We start from the raw sequence: 23,943 nt of genomic DNA, 5'->3' as shown, positions 1-23,943 counted from the left end.
TTTTTTTTTTTTTTTAATGTACCAGGGATCAAATTTGGGTCCTTGTGCTTGCGTGGCAAGTGGTGGAACCACTAAGCTAAATCCCAGGCCTGCCCAAATTTCTTGATAATATAGTTTGGCAAGCACTGTGGTAATCCCTAGGAATGAAGAGATAAGATATTTAACTCTTCTTCTAAAGGTACTGGTGAGAGGCCTACGAGAAACGTCTAAATAAATGAACAATTCTATGGTATCAATAGGATAAATCCTGTGGAAACTATCACTTATAAACTGAACACCAAGAAGGCCTATGTAAGGCTTCCCAGAGAGGTGCAGCTTACGACTTGACTGGATTGCCACAGAAAGTGACAATGCTAGCTAGATAGTGGAGGGAGGAATTGGAAAACCAACCAGATGGTGAGGGAAGAGTAAACCCTCAAGTCCTGACAAGTGAACTAAGAGGGAGCAATGGTCAGATCACAAAGGCCTTGAAGGCCCAACTGGTGATGGGTCCTTTCAGCAGACTTAGAAAAACTGTGGACATATTTACAAAATGGGAAGTAACCTTACTTAGTTCCCATCAGATTAGCCAACTTAAGAATGTATTGACAGGGAAGAGAATTAAGGAGAATGACAAGGAAATTGTTAGCAATTTTAAAAATCTAAAATGGAATAACCAACAAACTTGCTTTGCTCTGAAATTACCTAGTTTTAATAATACACGTGCTCAGTTTGCTTTCATGATTGCCTGTAATATATGGGGGAAGGAAAAACTGGTGGCTGTAAGTTCCTTCAGAGCAACACTCCCACTGGACAACCTTCACCACAGGCTCTCTGCCAGAAAAGCTGTTCTGAACCTGAAGCAAGATGGCTGCCTTCCACAACAGGTCTCTAAGATGGTAGTTAGGAAACCTTGAACAAACCACCTATCTTCTTGGGGTCTCAACATACAAATTTGTAAAGTGGTTAGTATGATCAAACAGTATCTCTTTTAGCTTTAACTTCCATAATTTGGGATACCATAATGTACCGTCTTTATTACCATCTCTATTACTACATAAAATTTACAATACAAAATGTCTGCAGTTTCCAGAAATTGTGTTACCATGCAGACTGGCATAAACAGGCTTGATTAAAAACTAACAAAAAAAAAGTTTTTGTGAGATATATAACCTCCACTTTGCCAGAACCATCATCCACCATATTGTGCTGGGCTGCCATCTGCGGAGAACTGTGTAACTTTGAGGCATCAAATGGAACTTGTTTTATTCGAGCCACTTTCTCTGTGACATAAACTTTCCCGAAGCCATCACTCTGATCTTTATCTTTCCAGTCCTTAAAAAATTGTTTGAAGATTGGTGTCTCACCTCCTTCTGGAAGAACCTGAATCTGAAATTTAAAACAATAATGATAACCAAGAAAATAAGAGATGAAGGAAAAATATTACTCTAGTAATACTCTAGTATTACTCTAGTAATACTCTGTATTGGAGAAAGAACTAAGAAAATGGAAATACTGTCCTGGTTTCTGTGGTTACAGATACACATTTTGAAGCCCATGAAGCTAAAATAGCCCAGTCCTTCTTTTCCTCACAATTAAAGAAACTGCCATTGAATCTGAATGTTTGTGATAAGAATAAATTTCCGTGTGTTACCATTGTGTCTTCTAATGTCAGGTTCCTAAGAGATTTGTGACCTGAAAGAAATTATCTCACAGTGTTACTTGAGCCACGATACAAGGATGAATGGCATAACTGAGGCTGAGAAATTCAGACAGGAAAAGACTAACTGACCAATGTCTAAGTTGATCACCATAAAGACAAACATTATCTTGGTACCAGCCCATCTATACAACCTGCACTAAGGAGTACATAAGTGCTTCCAGTTCAATCAACTGTGGTTTATTATCATGAATTAAAGGCTGTGTTGGAAGTGAACAGGCTTTTTCTCATTATGCAGCCCTAACAAGTCTGATCTCAAGTTTCTGCAAAATTTTACCTCACACAGAAAAAAATACGAGGAACACACAATACAACACTGCACACCCTCGAGTGGAGATAACCCCACACGTATACGTTACTCAGAAGCAAACTCATGAGTTTTAAGACAATGTCGTAACTCCCATGTTTTGACTTTTTTTTTCTTGCCAATTCATTTTCACACATACTTGAGTATTGGTGGAGTAATTCATTTGCTGTAGAAATTCCTCTGCTGTCTTCATTGAAGCCTTCCTCTCCTCAGAATTAGCATCTTTACCTAAAGTAAAAGGTAAATTATAGAAAGAGAGATGCAGATATAAACAATGGTGAGATTCCACCTCACCTCGGAAACAATGGCTGCTATCCTAAAGGTGATGGGGAAGTAGGAAGGGTAGGGAAAAGGAAATACAGGAAAAGAAAAAAAATGAGAAAATGAAAAAGTGGAAATAAAGTATTTGTAAATAGAGAAGAGAGGAGGGGGTGAAGGGAGGGCAGGGGTAAGGGGAAAAAATGAGAAACAAGACCTGCCATGTAAAGGTACAAGATCCCAGTAATGAATGTAATTGTACTGTATACCTAAAATGTACCAATAAACTCAATGAGAGAGAAAAAAAAGAATGGCTGCTAACAAAAAATCAACCAACAACAAATGTTGGCACAGTCGTGGGGAGAAAGGAACCCTTCTCCACTGTTGGTGGGAGTGCAGACTGGTGCAACCACTGTGGAAATCCATTTGGAGATACTTCAAAGAGCTGGGACTAGAGGTTCCATTTGACCCAGCTATTTCCCTGTTGGGCATCTTCCCAAAATAATTAAAAGAATCATACCACAGTGATATGTGCTCACCCATGTTTAGAGCAGCAGTTTATAATAGCTGAAACTTGGAAACAGCCCAATAGCCTATTACTTGGAGACTGGATAAAGAAGATGTAGTTTTCTTATAAAATAGAGTACTACTACTCAGCCACAAAGAATGAGAAATTAGAGACATTTATAGCTAAGTGAATGCACACTGAGACCATACTCAAGTAAAATTAACGAGACACACGTGTAAATACCAAATAGTTTCTCTAGCATGAAAAACTAAAAGTGCTAATAAGAATCAAAATGTATAATCGATATTGTGCAACAGGAAGAAAAGGTCTAAAGGAGTAGGAGAAGTGGGAGGAGTAGGGGAAAGGTAAAAAGGGAAAAGAAAAAGATATGAGAAAAGCAAAAACATGGAAACAAAGTCTTTGTAAATAGGGAAGGGTGGAGGGGGTGACGGGAGGGCTGGGAATGGGGAAAAAATAAGAACCAAGATAAGTCATGTAAAGGTACAAGATCCCAATGATGAATGTAACTGTACTGTATACATAAAATGTACCAATTAACTGATTAAAAAATTAAAGAAAGACAAGGTTTCAGAGAGTAAAGAAATTACACAAGAAATAGTTGCATACCAAATATAAACACAATTATAATTTAATTTAAATAAACCAATGTGAGAATGGCAAATATTCCCTAGAACATTAAAATATTTAATAACACAGTAATTCTAAAAAGATTCTTTTTCCATTGCCCAAATGCTTGCTTTAACTCCCTAATCCTTGCTAAATGACATTAGTAAAGGAAATTTGGCTGCATTTTAGGTGAGATTGTTACAGATCGTATCTCCAAAGAGGCTGCAAAAAAGTATTTTCTTTACCCTCCTAAGGAAACATTTATAAATTGGAAATGCAGCAAGATCAATAGCATCTTTTACCTTTCCACACAAAAATTTGTTTCGCAGCACCATGGTCCAAAATAAAGCACTCTTCAGAAAGCAGCATCGCCATTGTGAAGGGGTTTTCTTCGGCCACTACAGTCACTTTCATGGAGCCACTTGCATCTGAAACCTAAAATAAAAACCATGAGCACCATGGTTTCATTCAGGGAGGACACAAGTCTGCTAAAATTACATTACACTGAAGGTTACACAGCTCTCTAAATGTAATAAAATTGAACTACACCCTGGAAGAGCTTTATGATGTGTGTACAGTAATGCCTCAGTTCACGAACACTTTTATTTCCAAACAATTTGGTTCACAAACAGAAGGGTTTGGCAAAATTTTGCTTCTGTCGGTGAACTCCGCAACAGGTGACAAGACCAGGGCTATTGTCCCTGCAGGAATACCAACGTGGCTGTCTTCCCCAACATCGTGGAACAAATCAAGTTTGTGAGTCGAGGTACCAGCGTATTATATCTCAAAAAAGCTACTTTCAGGGTAAAAGAGCTCCGACTAAAAACGTTCAATATTGAGATTAACACATCAGAAAACAAGACGATAATAACAATGGCAAAGGTTTATTGAGATGCTCATATGTAGTAAGCACCATGTGATGGATTTCATTCACATGGTCCCTTTTAAATTTTAGAGCAACATTTTCAAGTAAATAATGATCCTTCACTCACTGGACTCACCAAAAGCTGAAGTTTACAAAACACCCATTCAGGCCACAGAGTGCCCGTTATGTAGCAGGCATCGCGCTGGGGAAGCCCTACTCTAGTCTTGCCTATGGGAACACACAGTCTTGAAATTCAATTATATTTTGCGAAAACCATCACGAATAAATTTCTTCTTTCATATTTGGAAGCAGGAGTTTTTCTAATTTTCACGTGGGTCTTACAAAGTGGAAAGTGGTATCCGTGAGTCACATGCAGGCTTCCAAAGGTCAGCCTGTCACTACAGCGACGCGTCCTGGGCACCAGTTAATCCCAGGCCCCTCCGCAGATCAGCGCTGGAGTTTTTGAGCAGCGGGTTGAATTGTGTATTTTTAGAAAGTGCTCCCAGGGGATTCTGCTCCCCAGTCTTTTTCGGGAGCACCAAATTATTTTCATTTATTTGAGATGGGTCCAACACGTTAGACATGATTCAGGGTTCACATTTCCCGCTGGGGGGAAGAATTTTTTTTTGTCCACGAGGGAAGACAATTTGAATGATAATGTGAATTAAACGAAACACGAGGCTACAGACAACAGGTTTTAAAGAAAGTAATGAAACCACAAAGTATTTAGATAAGAATTTCTGTATTTATCAGAAATGGTAACCATATTTTCTTTTGCCATTTAGGAGGAATCCGTTTTCCCAGTTGATGTAAAGCTATGTGTTTCTGAGCTAGAAAGTCCTTGAAAGCACATCAAATAGAGTTCCTTCCCCTTACAGATGAGAAAATTACTAGATTCTGCAGGGAGATTACTATCTAGTCCATATCTCTTGCTTGGAAAGTTGTAAGGGGAAGGAAGACTTAAAGAATCTTATTTTAGCCATCTCTTTAACTGGTATGTCTTGTGGCTTTTGTTACCCTAACCAGCAATAAAATCATAAAATTGCATGGTTGGAAGGAACCTGAGTAATCATCTAGTATCTTCTCTGTCTCTCTGCTCACACAACTCCCCTCTCTCTTCAGATAAGCAGATGAAGGCCTAGAATGGCTATGTCTTGCCCAAGGTCACAAAGCCATTCAGCAGAGAGGTGACATGGCATTCAGTAAGCCAGTACCCAGGGCAGGGCTGGTTTTATCCTGTTTCCTTCCAGCTGACTGATGTGAGAGTTTCACCTTCGTGTAACCAAGAAAGCCTCTATTAGAGTTAAGGAAGCTATCTTAAATAAGGCAAAGATCTTATAATCTTATCAAGAATTTAAAAGAAAAAGCTAACAAAATGCTTTATTCTATGAAGGGCACATTTTATAGATTGAAATATGTCCAAATACATTGGCCGCAACCCAACAGAGTAACAAGTTTTATGTAAGTCACAGCGAGCATTTATTCGTTGTTTCTGATAAAAAAAACACAAAGTAATAGAAAGAATAAATTTAACAAGTACATAAGAGAAAAGAACTGATTCTACCTACACATTTCTCTGTGAAAGCATTGAGGAGTAATCAGCCATAGCAAAGAGAATCACTCCAGTGCACAAGCCTGCACCACACCCAGCCCCACAGAAAAGAGAACTTGGTCCCAGTGAACTCACCATGTACAGCTTTGCCATCTTCCTGTTACTGATGTCCGCTATGGCGTCATCGTCACCGTCTCCATCTCGAAGCGCTGGCTTTTCCCCTAAAACCTGGAAAAGAGAACAAGAGATAAAAGAAGTCTCATAATTTTTTTTTTTTTTTTTTTTGAGACAGGGTCTCATTTTGTAGTTGAGACTGACCTGGAACTCAGGATGTAGCCCAGGCTGGTCTCGAACTCACAGCAATCCTCCTGCCTCAGCCTCCCAAGGAGAAGTCTCACAATTAAAGGACATATAAGGGTTTTTTTTTTTAAGTAAGCTGTTTTGCATTTATAAAAGCAATGATTACGAGACCCTGGTCATTAAAATCACCAGCCTCACATGTTTCTCATTGATTCATACAACATATGCCTTTTTCTAGGGGCCAAATCAGCCAATCACATTAAGTAAGCAAACTCTGAGTTTGCTGGTGATATGAATTTCCAAGAAAGCCAAATCCCAAATTTGGAGCCTCGGGTGTCTGTTTTTTGAAATCTACTAGGAAATGAGCTCTTTAAAAAAGAAAAGAAAAAAAGAAAGAAAGAAAGAAAATAGGGCCAGGGATTTAGCTCAATGGTGCCACTGCCTGCCTCATAAGTCCAAGGTCCTGAGTTCGATCCCCAGAATCAAAAAATAAATTAATTAATTTAATTTAATTAAATAATCAAAAGAAAAAAATAAGTTCTGAAGCTCATTCCTGAAACAGAATTTCTTCTATGATTTCTAGAAAACATTGTAGAAATAATCTATAATTTGCATTATTTTGTTTTTATAAAGGCTTGGATTAAAATTACTAAATTAGGACCAGGCATGGTGGTGCACACCCATAATCCCAGCACTCGGGAGGCTGAGGCAGGAGGATAGCTGTGAGTTCAATACCAGCCTGGGCTACATAGTGAGTTCCAGATCAGTCTCAACTACATAGTGAGACCCTGTCTCAAAAAAACAAAAAACAACAACAACAAAAATTACTAAGTGAGGGTAAAATATTATTGTTACTGATTTAGTACCGGATAGTGAAAATGCATGTTCTCTATGACCCTAATGACGTGTTGTTTCCTGCTATATCACTGATTTTCAGCACAGGGTGGGCGGGATTAGAGTAGAGGCTCAGCAAGTTTCCACCAAGTGAATGAATATATGTGTTTCTGTATCGTCTGCATCTGTGATACAATCCAAAGGCTTGAGTAAGGTGATTGGTGGAAAAACACATCTGAATCTGCTCTCTAAAATAGTAAACTCACAAAAAATATGCCCATAGGCATTGTAAATTAATGCATTAAATTAACTGACACAAATACCATAGGATGTTAGAGACAGGAATAAAATATTTATTATAAATAATGTGATTTTCATAATAATATAAAAGTCAAACTTCAGAAAACAAAAAGAAAGTATTTAACACTAAATGCAACAGATATTTAATAACAATTAATTTATTGAATAAGGTGTTTTTATTCAGTTTCCCTTACTCTATATTACATGAAAATTACACTGCTACATAGCAAACAATTATCAAAATGTACATAAACCTAGTATCACGGGAGTGTGGGAACAATCTGGAGTTAAAATGCACCAGAGAACTTACCCTTTGGGAACATGACATCATTTTGTTTAGACAGTGACCGACAAAACTTTTAATTACCATACCTGCTAAATGATAGCCATAGAGCTTTTCTTTTTGGCTAAACTTAGGATCATACCCAAAATTAAAGTATGTACCATGAAAGCCTTTTTTAACATTTGTAGTTTGACAGAAGTACACACAGCTTGTATGAGCCCCCAGAACTCTCCTCATGTACCATTTCGTAATTCTACTCCATCAAAGACAGTAGTTTGAAGGAAAGAGTTCAAGATAAGGGCGTGTCTAAGAATGGGAGTCTCCCATGGGGCCAACTGAGTCTGAGGTATGGGGAAGACTCTAACTTTTAATTTTCAGGTAACAATCCCCATGTTAGCCAAGTATCTTAATTTGCTCTCAAAGGACTATACCACAGCTGGGAATTAAACCAAAGGCCCTTACTGAAAACAGCCTGCCAGGCCTGGCCGTGCAAGCCTGTAATCCCAGCACTCAGGAGACTGGGAGGAGGATCACTGTGAGTTTGAGTCCAGTCTGGAATACATAGTGAGTTCAAGACCAGCAGCCTGAACTACATAGCAAGACCCTGTCTCAAAAAATAACAAACAAATAAATAAATAGAGAGAGAGAGACACAAACAGAGACAGACAGGAAGAAGAGAGAGTAGGAGGAGAAAGAGAGAGAGAGAGAGAGAGACGGACAAAGGAAAGAAGGGAGAAGAAAACAGGCCTACCTCGAGGGTAGAGGGACATAGTATGTTGTCAGGTACACGTATGGATCATTTTAAAACCCCGTTCAACAATTAAGCATTCACCAAGCATATCACTGGGGAATATAAATGAGTTTCCCATCACCTTGCCCAACCTTAAGGATTTTACAACCTGCCCAAAAAGAACAAACTAGCTAAACATTTTCACTTTATTAACTATGCTATATATTTTGATCTTTGAAATAAACTATCAATCAAGCTTTTCTTTTAATTTTTTTAAATAATTGAATTTAGTGGTACATTTTAGGGATACAGTACAGTTACATTCATTGTTGGGATCTTGTACCTCTACATGACAGGTCTTGGTTCTCATTTTTTCCCCTTGTCCCTGCCCTCCCTTCAACCCCTCCTCCCCTCCCCATTTACAAACACTTTATTTCCATCTTTTCATTTTCTCACATTTTTTTCTTTTCCCTTATTACCCTTCCCCTACCCATCCCACCTTCCCTATACCTTTAGCGCCTTGCTCCCCATTTCACAATGTCAGTTATCTCATTAGGATTTTATGTAACATTACAGTTTATTCACACCAGAGAAACTATTCGGTATTTACACATGTGAGTTATTTATTTCACTTAGGAGTATATCCTCATTATGTATCCATTTCCTTATGAATGAATCTAATTTCTCATTCCTTATGTCTGACTAATATTCCATTTTATAGAAAAACCACATCTTCTTTATCCAGTCTCCAACTGAGGGGCAAGTGGGCTGTTTCCAAGTTTTAGCTATTACAAACTGTGCCGCTATAAACATAGGTGCACATATATCACTATGATATGATTCTTTTAGTTCTTTTGGAAAGATACCCAGCAGATGGATGGCTGGGTCAAATAGAATCTCTAGTCCCAGCTCTTTGAGGTATCTCCATATTGATTTCCATAGTGGTTGCACCAGTCAGCACTCCCACCAACAATGGAGAAGGGTTCCTTTCTCCCCACAACCCCACCGACATTTGTTATTATTTGATCACTTGATAGCAGCCATTCTTTGTGGGGTGAGGTGGAATCTCAGTGTTGTTTTCATCTGCATCTCTCGAATGACCAGTGATGTGGAACATTTTTTTTCATATATTTACTTGCTGCTTTTACTTCTTTGTCTGTGAAATGTCTGTTCATTTCAGATGCCCGTTTTTTAATTGGGTCTTTATATTTTGGGGGCTGATTGTTTTGATTCCCAATTGGAAACTATACTACAAAGCCACTGTGATAAAAACAGCATGGTACTGGCAAAGAAACAGATCTGAAGATCAGTGGAACAGACTGGAAGACACAAAAACAAATCCAGATGTACTCAGCTACCTCATCTTTGACCAAGGAGCTGACCATCCTCAGTGGAGGAAAGACAGCCTCTTCAATAAATGGTGTTGGAAAAACTGGATTTCAACCTGCCACAGATGAAAATTGGACCTTTATCTTTCACCATGCACTAAATTAAAATCCAAGTGGATGAAAGATCTAAATATTAAAACAGAAACACTAAACTTGCTGGAAGATCAGTTAGGCAGAACTCTTGAAGACATTGGCATAGGGAAAGACTTTATGAACAAATCCTCAGTAGCATGGGCACTAGCAGAAAGAATCAACAACTGGGATCTCATCTTATTAAAAAGCTTCTGCACTACAAAAGAAACCATCAAGAGAACAAAGAGACAACCTACAATGTGGGAAAAACTTTTCACCAGCTGTTCCTCAGACAAAGGACTATTATCTAGAATATTTTTCTTTACAGGTAAGATCATGCCTAAATTTAAAGCACTTTCATTTTAGGTTACCCATATGATTGACATTTAGTTCATATAACCCCCTGTATGTAAAATGATATATTTTGACAAACCAAAAGGGCACAAAAGCAAAGAAGTTTTCCTTGAGAATCTTCCATTTAAAAATTGTCATCCAAGGGGAAAGGAAATAAGGGAAAATAAAAAATGTAAAAAAAGGAAAAAAATGGAAAAAAAGCCTTTGTAAATAGGGAAGGGTGAAGGGTGTGAAGGGAGGCCAGGAGAATGGGGAAAAACCAAAAACCAAGACATATCATATAAAGGTACACGATCCCAATGATAAATGTAATTGTATTGTTTGCTTTAAATGTACCAATAAACTTAATGGGGAAAAAAACAAATAAAAATATCATCAATTGTACCAGCCAAGAACTATTATTCAAGCTTGGAGCTCTCTCTTCTTTCAGTTATTTCCTGTAAAGTTTCATTTACAGTACTACTGTCTAATATATTTCAAACAGAACTTGTTTTCTTCAAAACGGATCATTCTTAATTCTCCATTTGTGTTATCACAATAGGTCTCTTCTTAATCTAAACTTACGATCAGTTTGAATACTTCCTCTGCCCTACACTGAATCTCCTGAGTCTATGTCTGATCTCTCCACCCCTCTGCTCTGGCACTCTTCCCACGCTCTGCTTCCTGGTCCATGAACTACTCAGCTTTGCCATGTCATTTCTGCTTTGGAGCCACCCATCATGGACTGAAGCTGAGTGCATTAAACCTCTCCCACTCAGGTTGTGTGTGTGTGTGTGTGTGTGTGTGTGTGTGTGTGTGTGTGTTGAGTATCGTGTCTCAGCCAGGAGAAAGCTGACTAATATAAGAACTTATAGGAGCTGGAAATAGGATGGTGCATCCCAGGGACTGGCAGAAATAAGTGGGTGACAAATTTCAGCTATATGATGAGTAAGTTCAAAGATTTAATGTAAAGTTTCCTTGACTATAATTAGTATTAATGTATTGGGTACTTGAATGTTGCCAAGAGAACAGATGCTATTTCTCATCTATGGTGCACATACACAAACAGTAACTGTGTGTAGTGATGGATATCCAGGTCTGGCATCCAGGGCACGTGGTGGTAAGAGGTAAGTTTCGTAGGAACTGGGTTGGCCCTACCTCTGTGGCCTTGCTGATCACAGCCCACACAGCCTCTGTTACGGCTTATGTCTAGATGTCCCCCCAAAAGCCTCATGTGGTTATAAGTGGAGCTTTTCAAAGATGATTGGATCTAGAGTGTGTGATGCTGGGATTAAGTGTATGCTACTGGGATCAAGGATGTGTGATTACTAAATTAGTCCATGGATTGATTTGGCATAGTTCTGGGGCTGGATATTGGGAAGGCCCTCCCTGGAAGTCAGCGCTACTCACCCAAAGGGCAGATAGCCTGGATAAAATATAAGGGACAGAAAGAGAGCTGTTGCTTGTCACTTGTCGCTTGCTGTCTTACTGCCTTCTGCTTGCCATGAACTGTTTCTCCTCTGCCCCTCAATACCCCTCTGCCATGCCAACCTGCCTTGGAGCCAGTCAACTATGAACTAAAACCTCTACAAACTGTGAGCCAAATAAACTTTTCCTCCTTTAACTTTGGGTTTCTGGTATTTTTTCTGAGCAACAAGAAAGAAACTAAAAAAGCCTCCCTCTTGGACTGGCTCTACTCTCCGGCAGTAGCTTTTTTCCACAAATGTTCTGCATTCCTGGCATCTCTAACTTCCTGGGGCCTCCAATCTGGACCATGGCTGCAGCGGTCCTTGAAAGCCTGGATGGCTAAGCATAGTGTAAAAAATACTAATGATCCATTTCTCCCCAGGGTGAACCCCAAAGCAAATCAAGCTGAAACTCCACCCTAACCATCAAAATCTTCATTGAAGTTAGAACTGAGCTGGCACTGTTACTATCCCATTTCACACACAAGGTAAGAGGCCAAGTGATTTGCCCATGATCACACAGCTAGTGACAGAATTGGAATTCCAACTTTCTCTAGCAAGTACTTCAAATGACTTCACTGAAATACAGTCCTTGTCTCTGAAAAATAAAGTAGAAGTTGTTTCATGGCAGAAATTGTACAGGACCATTTTTAGTTCATATAAGACCAATACTAACAATTATGCTGCACAACAAATATTCTATTCAAGATGGTGTTCTACTTTCTTTTTCGTATTGCTTTGGTTTGCCTTTTTTTCCAATTCCTACCCCTTCCTTCTTGGTTCTGTTGATGTTGTGGCCATTGAAGGCTGAGACGGGGAAGTTCTTCCATCATATCAGAATACTTCATTGGCAAATAGCCCTCAAAAGAACAAAGAGCAATGGTCAACAAACACAAGAAAGCAAAAAAAGAAAGAAAAGAAAAGAAAAATAAATGCAAAATACAATGACAATATTTATCCATAATATTATCAGAGACTAAAAGAAATCTGATAATATCCAGTGTGAGCAAAGATTCAGTGTTCTACCAGGAACTCTCTGATGAGAAGGAAAACACTGGGACATGATTCAGCAGTGGCCAACAGAAACCTTAAAAGCATGCCAACTATTTAACCCCATAATTCTATTCTTGCAAATTATTCCAAGAAAATAACTTAAATATATACAAAATGTAACCTGATGAATGTTCACCACAAAATTTTGAAAAATGTTAACCACCTAAACCCCCAAAATACAAGGGAATGGTTAAATAAATTAGACTATATTTATTATGAAAATAATGATACAGACACTGAGCTAGAAAAACTATTTTATAATAAAGAAAATGTTCACAATATTTCATGTAAAAACCAGACTGCAAAACATTATAATATGAACTCTTTCTTATAAAAATAGCAATATGTATATGAAAGCACCAAATTGTAGAAAAAAAAAATTTTTTGTGCCCAGCTTGGTGACACACACCTATAATTCCAGCACTCAGAAGGCTGAGGCAGGATTGCCATGAGTTTGAGGCTAACCTGAGCTAAAAAGCAAGTTCATGGGCAACCTGAACTGCCTAGTGAGACCCTATCTCAAAAACAAAAACAAAAACAAAAATTTTTTTTCCTCAAAGGTAAGAGGTAGGGTGATTTTTTTTCCTTTACGCTTATCTATATTTCATAGGATTTCCACAAAAACATATTTATTTCTTTAATAAATAAAACTAAAATTTTTATTAGACAAAAAATACTTTTTATTTTGATTTTTGTTGAGGTTTTTTTTCTGTCTTCCTTTCAGTGGAACAAACACGGTAGGCATTTCCTTACTTCAAAGGGAGTAATTATCACTTCATTTTGTTTTTATTAAAGGGCCAATGTGTATTATCACTTCGTTCTAACCTACAATCTACCTTACACTTCCCAGACCACTCAACTCATCACAGAATAATAACTATTTTTAATGGATCCCTAACTGCTCTAGGCATTTTTATTAAAGAAGCATTTACAAAGACCTAGAGAGAAGTGGCCATCAGTGGTCCCTTGCTCTTAAGTCTTCAGGTAGAAATTAAGTGATTTTTTGAAAGATCTCAGTTGCTGTTTTGTTATAGGCATTATATTAACAGAAAACAAATGGGAGTATCTTTATCATTTCTTCTCTGTTTTGTAAAAATAATGGAAATATTTAGCAACTTAAGATATTATTATTGTATTAAACAGTTTGGAAATCTGTAGAACAATAATTTTGTTTTCTGCCTAAATGAGCCTTCTTTGTCTTCAACAAGAATTCAGTCCAAAAAGAGCCAGAAAAAAAAATTCAGAAAACATTGTATTCATTAGAATAAATAAACCATCCTAGCTGCAGATGCACAGTTCCCTACCTCGGAATTTCTTGGTTTGTTTTTCTCCCACTACTTTACACAGGATGATTTTCTCTTAAAACTCAAGCTTGTGTAAAAGTTTGTTTTTTCAGAAAGAAGAACCAGGCAATTAAGAAATAACTGATGGTATCCTCTTAGTTCCTGGCTTTCACAGCCAGTATATCTGTTTTCCTTTATTTTTAACCTTGTAGCCAGGCCCACCTATTATGGGTATGAAATTCCACCATTCATACCCTCATTCATTTTAAAGATGTGCTTTCTTTCATTTTACTTTATATATATATATATATATATATACCTCAAGGTACTTGTTCATTTGACAGGAAGTACTTGAAGTGCATCTTGGGAAAAAAGCTAATACATGAGCTGGAGGAAGGACAGTATAGAACACAAAACTCCAGATCATTCTGGACAAAAACATCTCACATTGGACCCTAGGCCCACAGGCACTAGTACAGAGGGTCCTGTTCACCTCTCAGAAGACTCTGAGAGACAGGCAGGGCCAGTAAATAACATGATGACCACAGCTTGATAGATAAGGAAAATGAGCCTGAAGAAGGTGGAAGCCTTGCCTTAGAGCCACCTCTCATAAATTCCAAAGCAAGGATGAAGGTCCCAAGCCTCCTAACTCCAGGTGAAGTCTCCTTACATAGAAAATATGCCGTCCTGTTCTTATCTTAACCATTTCACTCTGAATGGCTCTATTTTTACTAGAAGCAGAGTAAGTGCTCAGAATCTAAGAGCAAACATTTTACTTACTTAGTAATTTTTAAACAGTAGACTGCAAGCATATGGAACATAGAAATAAACTGTAAAAGTGAGTAAGTCCTTGTTAGGTCTGTTTACTTGCTGAAAGGCATTTTGTGTCTCAGGTAAGACAAATATTTGATAACAGGGATGATCCATAGAGATATAAACCACGGGATTTCTGAGGAAAGCCTGCAGACTCTGCAGCCAGCTCCATCCTACCTGGACATGAGATCCAAACTCTGACTCTCCATTCCTCTCAGGAATCTTTTATCCCTTTATTCATAGGTCAAATAGAGGAGAATTTGCTATATAAGTAGTAGATAAAGGCGTTGTAGAGGAAAGAAAGCATGATACACACGACAGAATAAAAGATCAAAGTGAATGCAGCATCTACAAGAAGCTTAGCCACTTAATTTTCTGGCACAGTGCCACCCAATGGAATTATCTGCAGGGACGAAATGTTTTATATATCTGTCCTGGCCAAGTTATATAACTGTCACTACAGAGCCCCTGAAACGCGGCTCTGTAGTGACTGAGTAACTGGGTTTTTAAAAGTTAACTTACAGGTAGGTGACTGCCACAGGGAAAGCTAACTTATGTTATTAAAATACATTAGCCCAAATGCCAGCTTATCACCCTAGAGTTACTTCTACTGGCTGCATTTTAGAAAAGAGAGGGCCAATGTCTGAGTACAACCTCTAGAGATTCTGATTCCCTTGCTGCATTAAAGACCTAGCACTGTGTATCTAAGGAGCCCCTCGGCCTGGCTTGGTGATAGGATTCAAGTGTTCACAGGATAGGCTTTGCTAGGCTGTGTTTTTCATCTCCTCCATCGCAGCAGGTCAGCCAAGCATTTCTAATGTTCACTTTTGCCTCCAAGGGACACCTTTCCCAGACGAGCTGTCACAGTTTGGTGGCCTGGCAGCTGGCTCCGAGCAAATTCAGATCATCCACCTTCTCCAGGGATTACTGAGCCTTTTTCTGTAAGACCTCAAGCCCACGTTGGGTATTTTTATCTGATCAGTGCTTAAATGGACACTGTGTGTTCCCTAATGTCTATGTCATTCCCTTGTTGCTTTGACTCATAGCTTCCTTTGGCAGGATCCAGAAGCCTAAGCTCAAAGGAGCAATACCGTGAGCTGCCGTGATTTTGTTTCCACATTGTAAATGGTGCAGGGACTACCACCTCTCAATTATTACGAGGGACACAGTGCAAGTAAAGTGACTGTCATCCTTACCGACACATCACGAGAACACAACAAAAGTCCTCCTTCGTCCTCATATAAGTCAAATATCATCGTGGTCAAAGAATTATCCTCCCCTCTTATATCACCCTGCACATCACAGTTCTAATTCTTTTCATTATACAGTAACATTGACCTTCTTACCGCACATCTCCTTGTGGACTGACATTACTATTTCTTCTTATCTTGACCTAATGATTTCACTAAACAATCTAAAGATGACACTGTTCCCTGGTCAAATCTTATATTTTAGATTCAAAAACACAAGGTGAAGATGAATCTAGGTTTCTAAGCAAAACCTAGAGGATGATCTCCCGTGCAATCTATAGGGCACAGAAGGAGAAAAAGAATGTAGCAATGTCTTCCCCTCTTTGAATTTTCTCTGCTGTTACAGTGTGTATGATGCCCTTAGTCCTTGGTTATAAAATTAATTTTCTGATCCCAAGTGTTCAAATCTTCTCTTTTCCCACAAGTAGTCATACGTATCTAACTTTATTTTGGTGAAACGGAATGTACTGGTTATGTAAGATCCATTCATGGAGGATCTATTTATATGGGAGAGAGCTCCGTGGGAGAGAGCAGGAGCTGTAACGGTGAACAAGTCAGCTGTGGGCCGGGCTTTCAGTTAGCTGAGTTTCAGAGCAGGGATGCTAAGTGAGTTCATCTGTGCTGGATAAATGCCAGCGCAGGCAGGGGCTGCTAGGCCATCTGTACACAGACTTTGAAGTTTGCTTCCAAACATAGAACATTTAACGTGGCGTACCAACTACTTCACTCTGGAGCAAGAAGGAAAAGTGACAGACACGTTTGATTTATTTTTAGTCCCTAATATATGAAAATAGCCCGTAGCCTCAGATTCAGAGATGTTTAGAAAAGATGAGGCCCCAAAGGTCCAGCCTCCTCCTCTCAGAGCTGCTTCTTCATGAAAATGTTTCTGAGCTTTTTGCCTCAATAATTTTCGCTTATTTCACCAACTTTGGAGATCCCCGGTTGGAAAACCTGAAGTGTGATAAGGGAAGAATGGAAAAGATGCTATGTTTCTTAGAGAAACAGAGAAAATAAAGAGCTATGTAGGGCATCCCAGGATAACATGAGCTTTCCACCATCCATGAGCATTTCTTCAATGCCCCCATCACTGTACACACAATACATTTACCTTCACACAAACATGTAATTTTACCTCTCTCTACCTCTTTAGGAGGAGGTGGTATGGTTTAGGTCCAGAATATCCTTCCTAAAGGCCATGTATGCTCATAGGCAGGGCTTCTGGAAGATGACTGAAATATGGGAGCAATACAGCTGACTTGTCAGGAGGTGGGGTCTGGTGGGAAGAGGTGGGTCACTGGGGCGTGACCTGTGAGGGTGAATCTCCTCCCTTCTCCCTCTACTTCCTGGCCGCCATGATGCGAGCAGCTTTTCCCCACCACACTCTTCCACCATGCCTTCCTGCCTTGGAGCCAACTGACTAGAGACGGAAAACATGAACCAAAACAAACCTGTCCTCCTTTATTTTGGGAGTGTCAGGTATTGTGTCTCAGTGACGAGGAAAGTGATGACATCAGGAAGTAAATAAACCTGATTTACATACAATGTTTAATTAGATGAGACCATGTTTTATTTTAATGGCAAGAAAGTTGTGAAAACTTCTATCTACATAATCCAGAAAACTTCTAAGCACCAAAATTTAATTGAGTAAATTCAAAATGGCTTCCATGTACTCTAAGATGCTTGAAAAACATTTGCATAGCTTTTGTACTAGCCCTAAAAGCATATGTTTTCTAAGAAAATAGGTGTGCTAATTACCCTGAATCTAATTCTTCCAAACTGCAGTTGAAAGGCTGAATGCTGACAGTAGAGATGTAAAACAAAAGACCAGGTCAGTCCACTGACAATTAATGCTATTAATTATGATATAGAATATATAAAATAGGCTATACATATCAAAATTTTATAGACAAAAATTTTGAGATTATAAAACACCTCCACAGCAGATGGGATTTGCAACACTCTGCCTATCTAAGAATATGTGATCTGGAAGGAAGGCCTCCTGGGTCCGAGTCATTGATCGCTTATTCTCATTCCCATTTGGACAAGTTATGCAGCCTTTCTAGGAATCGCTTCTCTCACCTATACAGTGAGGATGTATGTACTAGGTGCTATTGGTGCTCTGCACACATCACCTCTGTTCTACATTAGAAGTCATCCCAAGGCAGTTCTACCTTAGAAGATTGGTTCTTACAGGTGAAAACCTTCTCCTGTCAGACGGCACTGCCAGGTCATCGAGTATATATGTCTATGCAGAAGACATGCTGGAGACTCTGAGGAATTAACAGCCAAGGGTTATGCTGGGCGTGGTGGCACACGCCAGTAATCCCAGCACTTGGGAGGCTGAGGCAGGAGGATCACTGCGAGTTTGAGACCAGCCTGGGCTACATAGTGAGTTCCAGGTCAGTCTCAACTATATAGTGAGACCCTCTCTCAAAAAAACCAAAAAACAAAACAGCCAAGGGGTGAGCCTCTTCAGCCTCTGCGAGCCAGTTCTCAAGTGTGTTCCAGTTTCCCCTAGAGTCCCTCTGTTACTGAGCCCCAACTGCCTGCTGCCGTGAATCACTTACACACAATGTTGTCTCACTTTACTCCTACTTGACTGCCAGGAGCACGTCCCAGGTTATAGCCTACCCCCAAGTCCTTGTCTCAGAACCAGTTTTGGGAGTGACCCGACCTAAGCCAGGGGCATAGGAAATGCACTCACATCATAAGACTGCTGCAAAAACTAAATCAGCTCATCCTATAAAGCCCGCAAGAGTTCCAGTCATATAGTAAGCACTAAATATCTGTCACAGTGGTGGTTATTGCTACCTCTTTTGCAGCAAATACGAAACATTTCTTAGCACTTACACAATATCAAGAAAAATGCATCCAGAAAAATGTAAGAGTGAACAGAAAATTCATCCTACTGAGCCGTTTGTCTTTAACCTTGCAGAATACAAGAAAATGCCTCACCTAGCAAAGGGGCTTTATGGCAGCGAATATCACAATCCAAACCATATTACACTTGCTGCCTGCTTCAAAAGTTTCTAATTAACAGATTTGTCTTGCCTGCATGCACTCTGTCAGACTTTATTAAAGTTGATTTTCAAGAATGACTTGCTTTTTAGTTTATATATTGCACTAAAACATCAATACCTAGCTTGTCAATTATGCATGGCATAGGGCTGCATTTAACAATGTATTTGCATGAATTTTGCTTTTTGGATATAGATACTAATATATTTCCTTCTCGGTATATGAGTACCTCTTTAATGATTAATGGAAAATATGGAATATTCAGAAAAGGATCTCCTATTGGTTTCTACCATGCAGAATACTGTATTTACATGAACAAACCATGCATCCTGTTTAAAGTCATTTTAGCATCCTTTTTATAATTAGGTACCTGTTTTATAGAACTATGCAACTACAACTTTGATGCAATCCAAATAGCAATTCTAATGGCAGTAACACTGACTTACATAAGTACTGTCAACATAACCCAATTCCAGAACACAGTGACCCTTGGCTCTGCTAAAACTACTTAGAAATATGGTTCACAAAAGGTGTAGGGGAAGTGGGAAGGGTAGGGGAAAGGAAATAAGGGAAAAGAAAAAAATAGGAGAAAAGGAAAAAATGGAAACAGAGTTTTGTAAATAGGGAAGGGTGGAGGGGGTGCAGGGAAGGCAGGGGTATGGGAAAAAAATGAGAACCAAGACCTGTCATGTAAAGGTATAAGATCCCAATGATGAATGTAACAGTACTGTATACCTAAAATGTACCAATAAACTCAATGAGAAAAAAAAAGAAGTGTGGTTCACAAATGGCCTCCATCTAAGGAAGTTCTTTCCCTTAGGCTTACATATGTCCTCATGGTATTATACAAATATTAATTATAAAATAAATACTAAGGGAACATGAATTACTGCATCTTAAAGACTCATCCTTTTAATATCTGTGCTTGGCTAATTTCTAGCACAAGATGCTAAGAAATAACTCATAGAAGCTTAATATTGTTGCTTATAATTATGCACTTAAAAACTAAGGTACAACGTGAATGCAAGGAATTGTGAATTACTGAATAATTGCTTTGTCCCACTGGTACCCAAGCTTGGCTGATTCCTAGGGTTACGGTTTTATCTGGATGTCCATCTAAAGCTGCATGAGCTCAGAAGTATAGTTTTCAAATGGTGATTGCATTATGGGCCTTGTGCTGACTTCCTGTTAGGCCTGGTCAGATGAGGTGGGTCACTGGGGGTAGGACCCAGACAGGTTATATCTCCCTTCCTACTTCCTCCCCTGACTCGCACTCTGCTTCCTGTCCGCCACACAAGCAGCTCTCTTCTACCACTATCCTCTGTCCTACTGTCCTGCCTTGGAGCCAGCCAACCACAGACTGAAAAGTGAACCAAAATAAGCCTTTCCTCCTTTAAGTTGCTGGTATCGAGTATTGTGTCTCGGTGACAAGAAAGTGACTTAGATATTTAGTGTAAGATAAAGGAAAGTAACCAAAAATGACAGAAAAAATACAGCCACATTATTAGTTTTTTGTTATATATTATCACTACAATTATAACAAAAGGAACACTTACACAAAAGACCATTCCAACTTAATGTTTGTGTTGGCCTATCCAGTTTAATAGTTCTTCTAGTTTATCCATTCAGATGCAGACATTGTGAGTCAAAGTTCTATTTATCTGTCTTATGCTACTCATTGAGTCCACCTGTCTTGGAAATGAATTATCACATTTACAGGTTCTTCTGCTATTCTTTCACTTCTGCAGCAAACTAAAGAAAAAAGTACTTATTCTGAAATTATTGCCAAGTCCTATTAATTTGAGCTTATTGTATAAAGGTGTTATCTTATCAGTTAGGTCACAGGTCTTAATGTTGAACTTTGGTGTGACAAAGACAAAGGTTATTTGAAATGTTATTACTTTATTGCCACACACAGTTAATTATGTCAATACTATATTTATGTCTTATCTTTTTCAGAATATTCCAACTTCCTCCATGGGACAGATTGGTGAGTAACAAAATGGATGTCTGAGTTAAGTGCTAGAAATCCAAATAATTGATTCAAAAATGAACAGTGCCTTGAACAGTGTCCAGCAATAAAGGAAGACAAAGGAAATGATTTAATTACAATGCAACAAAAAGAAAGGGACAGATTCTGATTTTCTGGTATCTCTGCTGCTTCTTCTAATCTATATTCCTAATGCAGAGAGAAGGTGATACGTATTTTGGGTCCCTTTCACTTACAAAGCTGTGACTAGTAAACCTCTAAATGGATTTCCTCTTCCTTCTGACTCCGTGTCATTTCAATAAGATGACAAAGCCTGATAAGCATCTCCTATATACCAAGCACAATGCTATATACATATCTAAGACACTGTTCAATTTCTCAAGAATTTACAAAAAGTTCCAACAGAAAAAGGATATACAAGAAGTTGACACTACTTGAAAACCACAAAGACAAGTACACTTTTTTTGACCACATGTTTTTTGTTGGTTCTTAATATTGAAATGTTTACTTTGTCTATTTACCACATTAATATCTCAGGTAGGGGACGGGAATTTAGCTCCGTGGTTCTGCTGCCTGCCTTGCAAGTGCAAGGACCCAAGTTCAATCCCCAGTACCAAAAAAAAAAAAAAAAAAAAAAAAAGATTGCGGTAAAAAATAAAAAAGGCTGACAGATAGCTCAGTGCAAGGGCTCCGGGTTCCATCCCCAGTACAGGCAGGGGGAGACACATATCTTGTTTCAAAAATGTTTTGCATGAAAATAAAAAATTTTTGCATGGTATTTTCACAAGAACTCCTTATTTCTGTTATTGTTGTCTTGGTTCACTTAATATTATTCTGCAAAGATAAATAGGGAGTGATTTATTTAATCAAAATAATGTTCCCTCACCTTTATAGCACTATTTTTTAAACAATGACGTTTGATTTAATGTACAACTATAATTTAGGTACAGAGATTAAAATATAATTCCATACAAGTCCCAACAAGCCCAAGATTATGCTACAAAACCAACACTTCCACCGGGAAATTTTAAAGAATGTTGACCAAATTCTAAATTTCCTAAATCTAATCTGACTTTATTTTTAATATTTTAATTTACAAGCTGAAAAGTATGAATGCACTAAGGTTACTGAAAATCAAAAAACACTCCTTTTTCTGTAAATTTACACTGTACAATACCTTCGTAAGTAGTAGAAATGTGCACAGCCTTGCTGTTAAATCTGGAAGAAGCATAAGACAAATATACCCACTGATTTCAAAAATAAAGTTCCATATCCTTGTGCGGTAGGAGATTAGGGTGGGACAAGCTGGCCTGCAAGTGGCCATGTCCTATTAATCACAGAAACCTAGAAGAGGCAGAGCATAGTTCCCTAGCTCTGCACTTGGGACCAACCAGAAAATGCTCTCTTCAATTCTTCCCATGCAAAACTAAGCGAACCCTTGATAGGGCAGTTTAGTTCTGATGTCAAGCCAAGTGAGCTTCTGATAGGACAACCATCCCAAATGCCTTGTTGGCCAACAGGATAAAAGCAATCTCGGAGTTGGAGAGATGAAAGACTCCTACTGCTAATTCATGGCCACAGTGAGCATTTCTTACCGCAGCCTCTCACGCCGCACGGTGTATTTCTTTTCAGCCACCGTGAACTCTCTCACTCGCCTACGCTCCCTCCTTTTTCCACCTTTAATAAATAAGTCCTCGCTACCTTTTCCGCATCTCTTGCCCAGTTCTCTGTTCAGGTCACCAAGAACCTGGAAAGAGTCAAAAGGGCCACAGAAACCGGTAACGCTTGGAGTTCAAAGAGCATTTTCGGTTTCCCCCGAGCAGTGAGCAGCGGTGGCCACAGCAGTTCCCAAGAGGTGGCACTGGGCCTGCAGGCCACAGCCGAGCACAGTGGTCGGGCCACTGCTGTGCCAGACAGTGAGAGACAGACTTGAGCTTTGTGGCTGCCAGACACCAAGTGGGTATGAGGCAGGACAGAAGAAACAAAGACACGTAGAAAGGAGATGAGAAACATCAGATCTTTAACACTGAAAAACCTCAGGACACAAAAATCACTTCAAGCCCTTTTCCCTTCCGGGAAACTCAAGCCCCCCAAAAATTATTATTATTATTACAAGGGTCTTAAAGACACAAATTGGACTTTGAGCCGTGCTTTTCACCTGTAAATGACATTTTCTCCCACAGACCTCCAACCTTAAGGAAGTAGCAATATAGTTATTATTATTATTACAAGGGTCTTAAAGACACAAATTGGACTTTGAGCCTGTGCTTTTCACCTGTAAATGACATTTTCTCCCACAGACCTCCAACCTTAAGGAAGTAGCAATATTACTGGACAAAATATCTCAACTTCAGACACATGTAAATGGTTTGCATTCTAGCTTAGCCTACCAGATGGGTGACGTGACAGCATGAAAACACATCCTGGATCACCCACCTTGAGGTCACCCCACGTCCCATAAATACACCCAACTCCAAATCATGAGGCCTCTCTCTGTCTCTCTCTCTCTCTCTCTCTCTCTCTCTCCCTTTCAAGCTTTTCCTTTTCTCCCTCTCCCTGTCCTTCTCCCTCTCACCTACACTCTATTTCTTTGAGTGCTTTAAATCTCTGCCTAATAAATCCCTGTGTCTCTTACTGACAAGTCCTGAAAATTATTTTTTTTGGTACAGGAGTTAGTGAACCTGCAAACCTGTTCTACAGGTAGGCTGGGTTGGATTCCTATCTCCGCCTTCGGAGACTCCTAGAATCCTATCCAGTGACAGACAGGTGGCCTGACCTGAGTAGAGTCCACAGATGGAAATTAGCCAACTAAAGCGCTTGGGGTGTGCTTTTATTCACAACATAAAACCTTTTAGCTACTAGCTGCATATTTCTTAGGTGCCTAATGTGTGGGAAAGTATTTCAGTAACAACAGACACAAAAACTTGTTGCTACTTTCTAAGAGACAATTGATAACTACCTGTCTAAACAGAAAAGACTAGAAAACTATGAATTATTCTTGCCTAAATACTACC

The 23,943-nt window shown here is 39.0% G+C and overlaps 1 protein-coding gene across 4 annotated transcripts in view; it reads right to left on the bottom strand.

The window, feature by feature from the left end:
- Scin (scinderin) overlaps nt 1–23,943 on the bottom strand; it is an 819,415-nt gene that overhangs the window by 734,618 nt on the left and 60,854 nt on the right. For all 4 annotated transcript variants that reach the window (XR_004514640.1, XM_033756972.1, XM_010643372.2 and 1 more), the window contains 4 exons: nt 5,952–6,044; nt 3,702–3,834; nt 2,146–2,234; nt 1,153–1,368 (listed from right to left, as the gene is read on the bottom strand). Coding sequence is in view for 3 of the 4 variants with exons in the window: in XM_033756972.1 (XP_033612863.1) it covers nt 1,153–1,368; nt 2,146–2,234; nt 3,702–3,834; nt 5,952–6,044 (531 nt within the window). In the remaining variant the exon portion in view is untranslated. The remainder of the gene's footprint in view (nt 1–1,152; nt 1,369–2,145; nt 2,235–3,701; nt 3,835–5,951; nt 6,045–23,943) is intronic.

This window comes from Fukomys damarensis, unplaced genomic scaffold (genome assembly GCF_012274545.1).
Source record: "Fukomys damarensis isolate Sample0158 unplaced genomic scaffold, DMR_v1.0_HiC HiC_scaffold_4, whole genome shotgun sequence".
NCBI lineage: Eukaryota > Metazoa > Chordata > Mammalia > Rodentia > Bathyergidae > Fukomys > Fukomys damarensis.
This window is presented reverse-complemented; position numbering and strand designations above follow the sequence as displayed.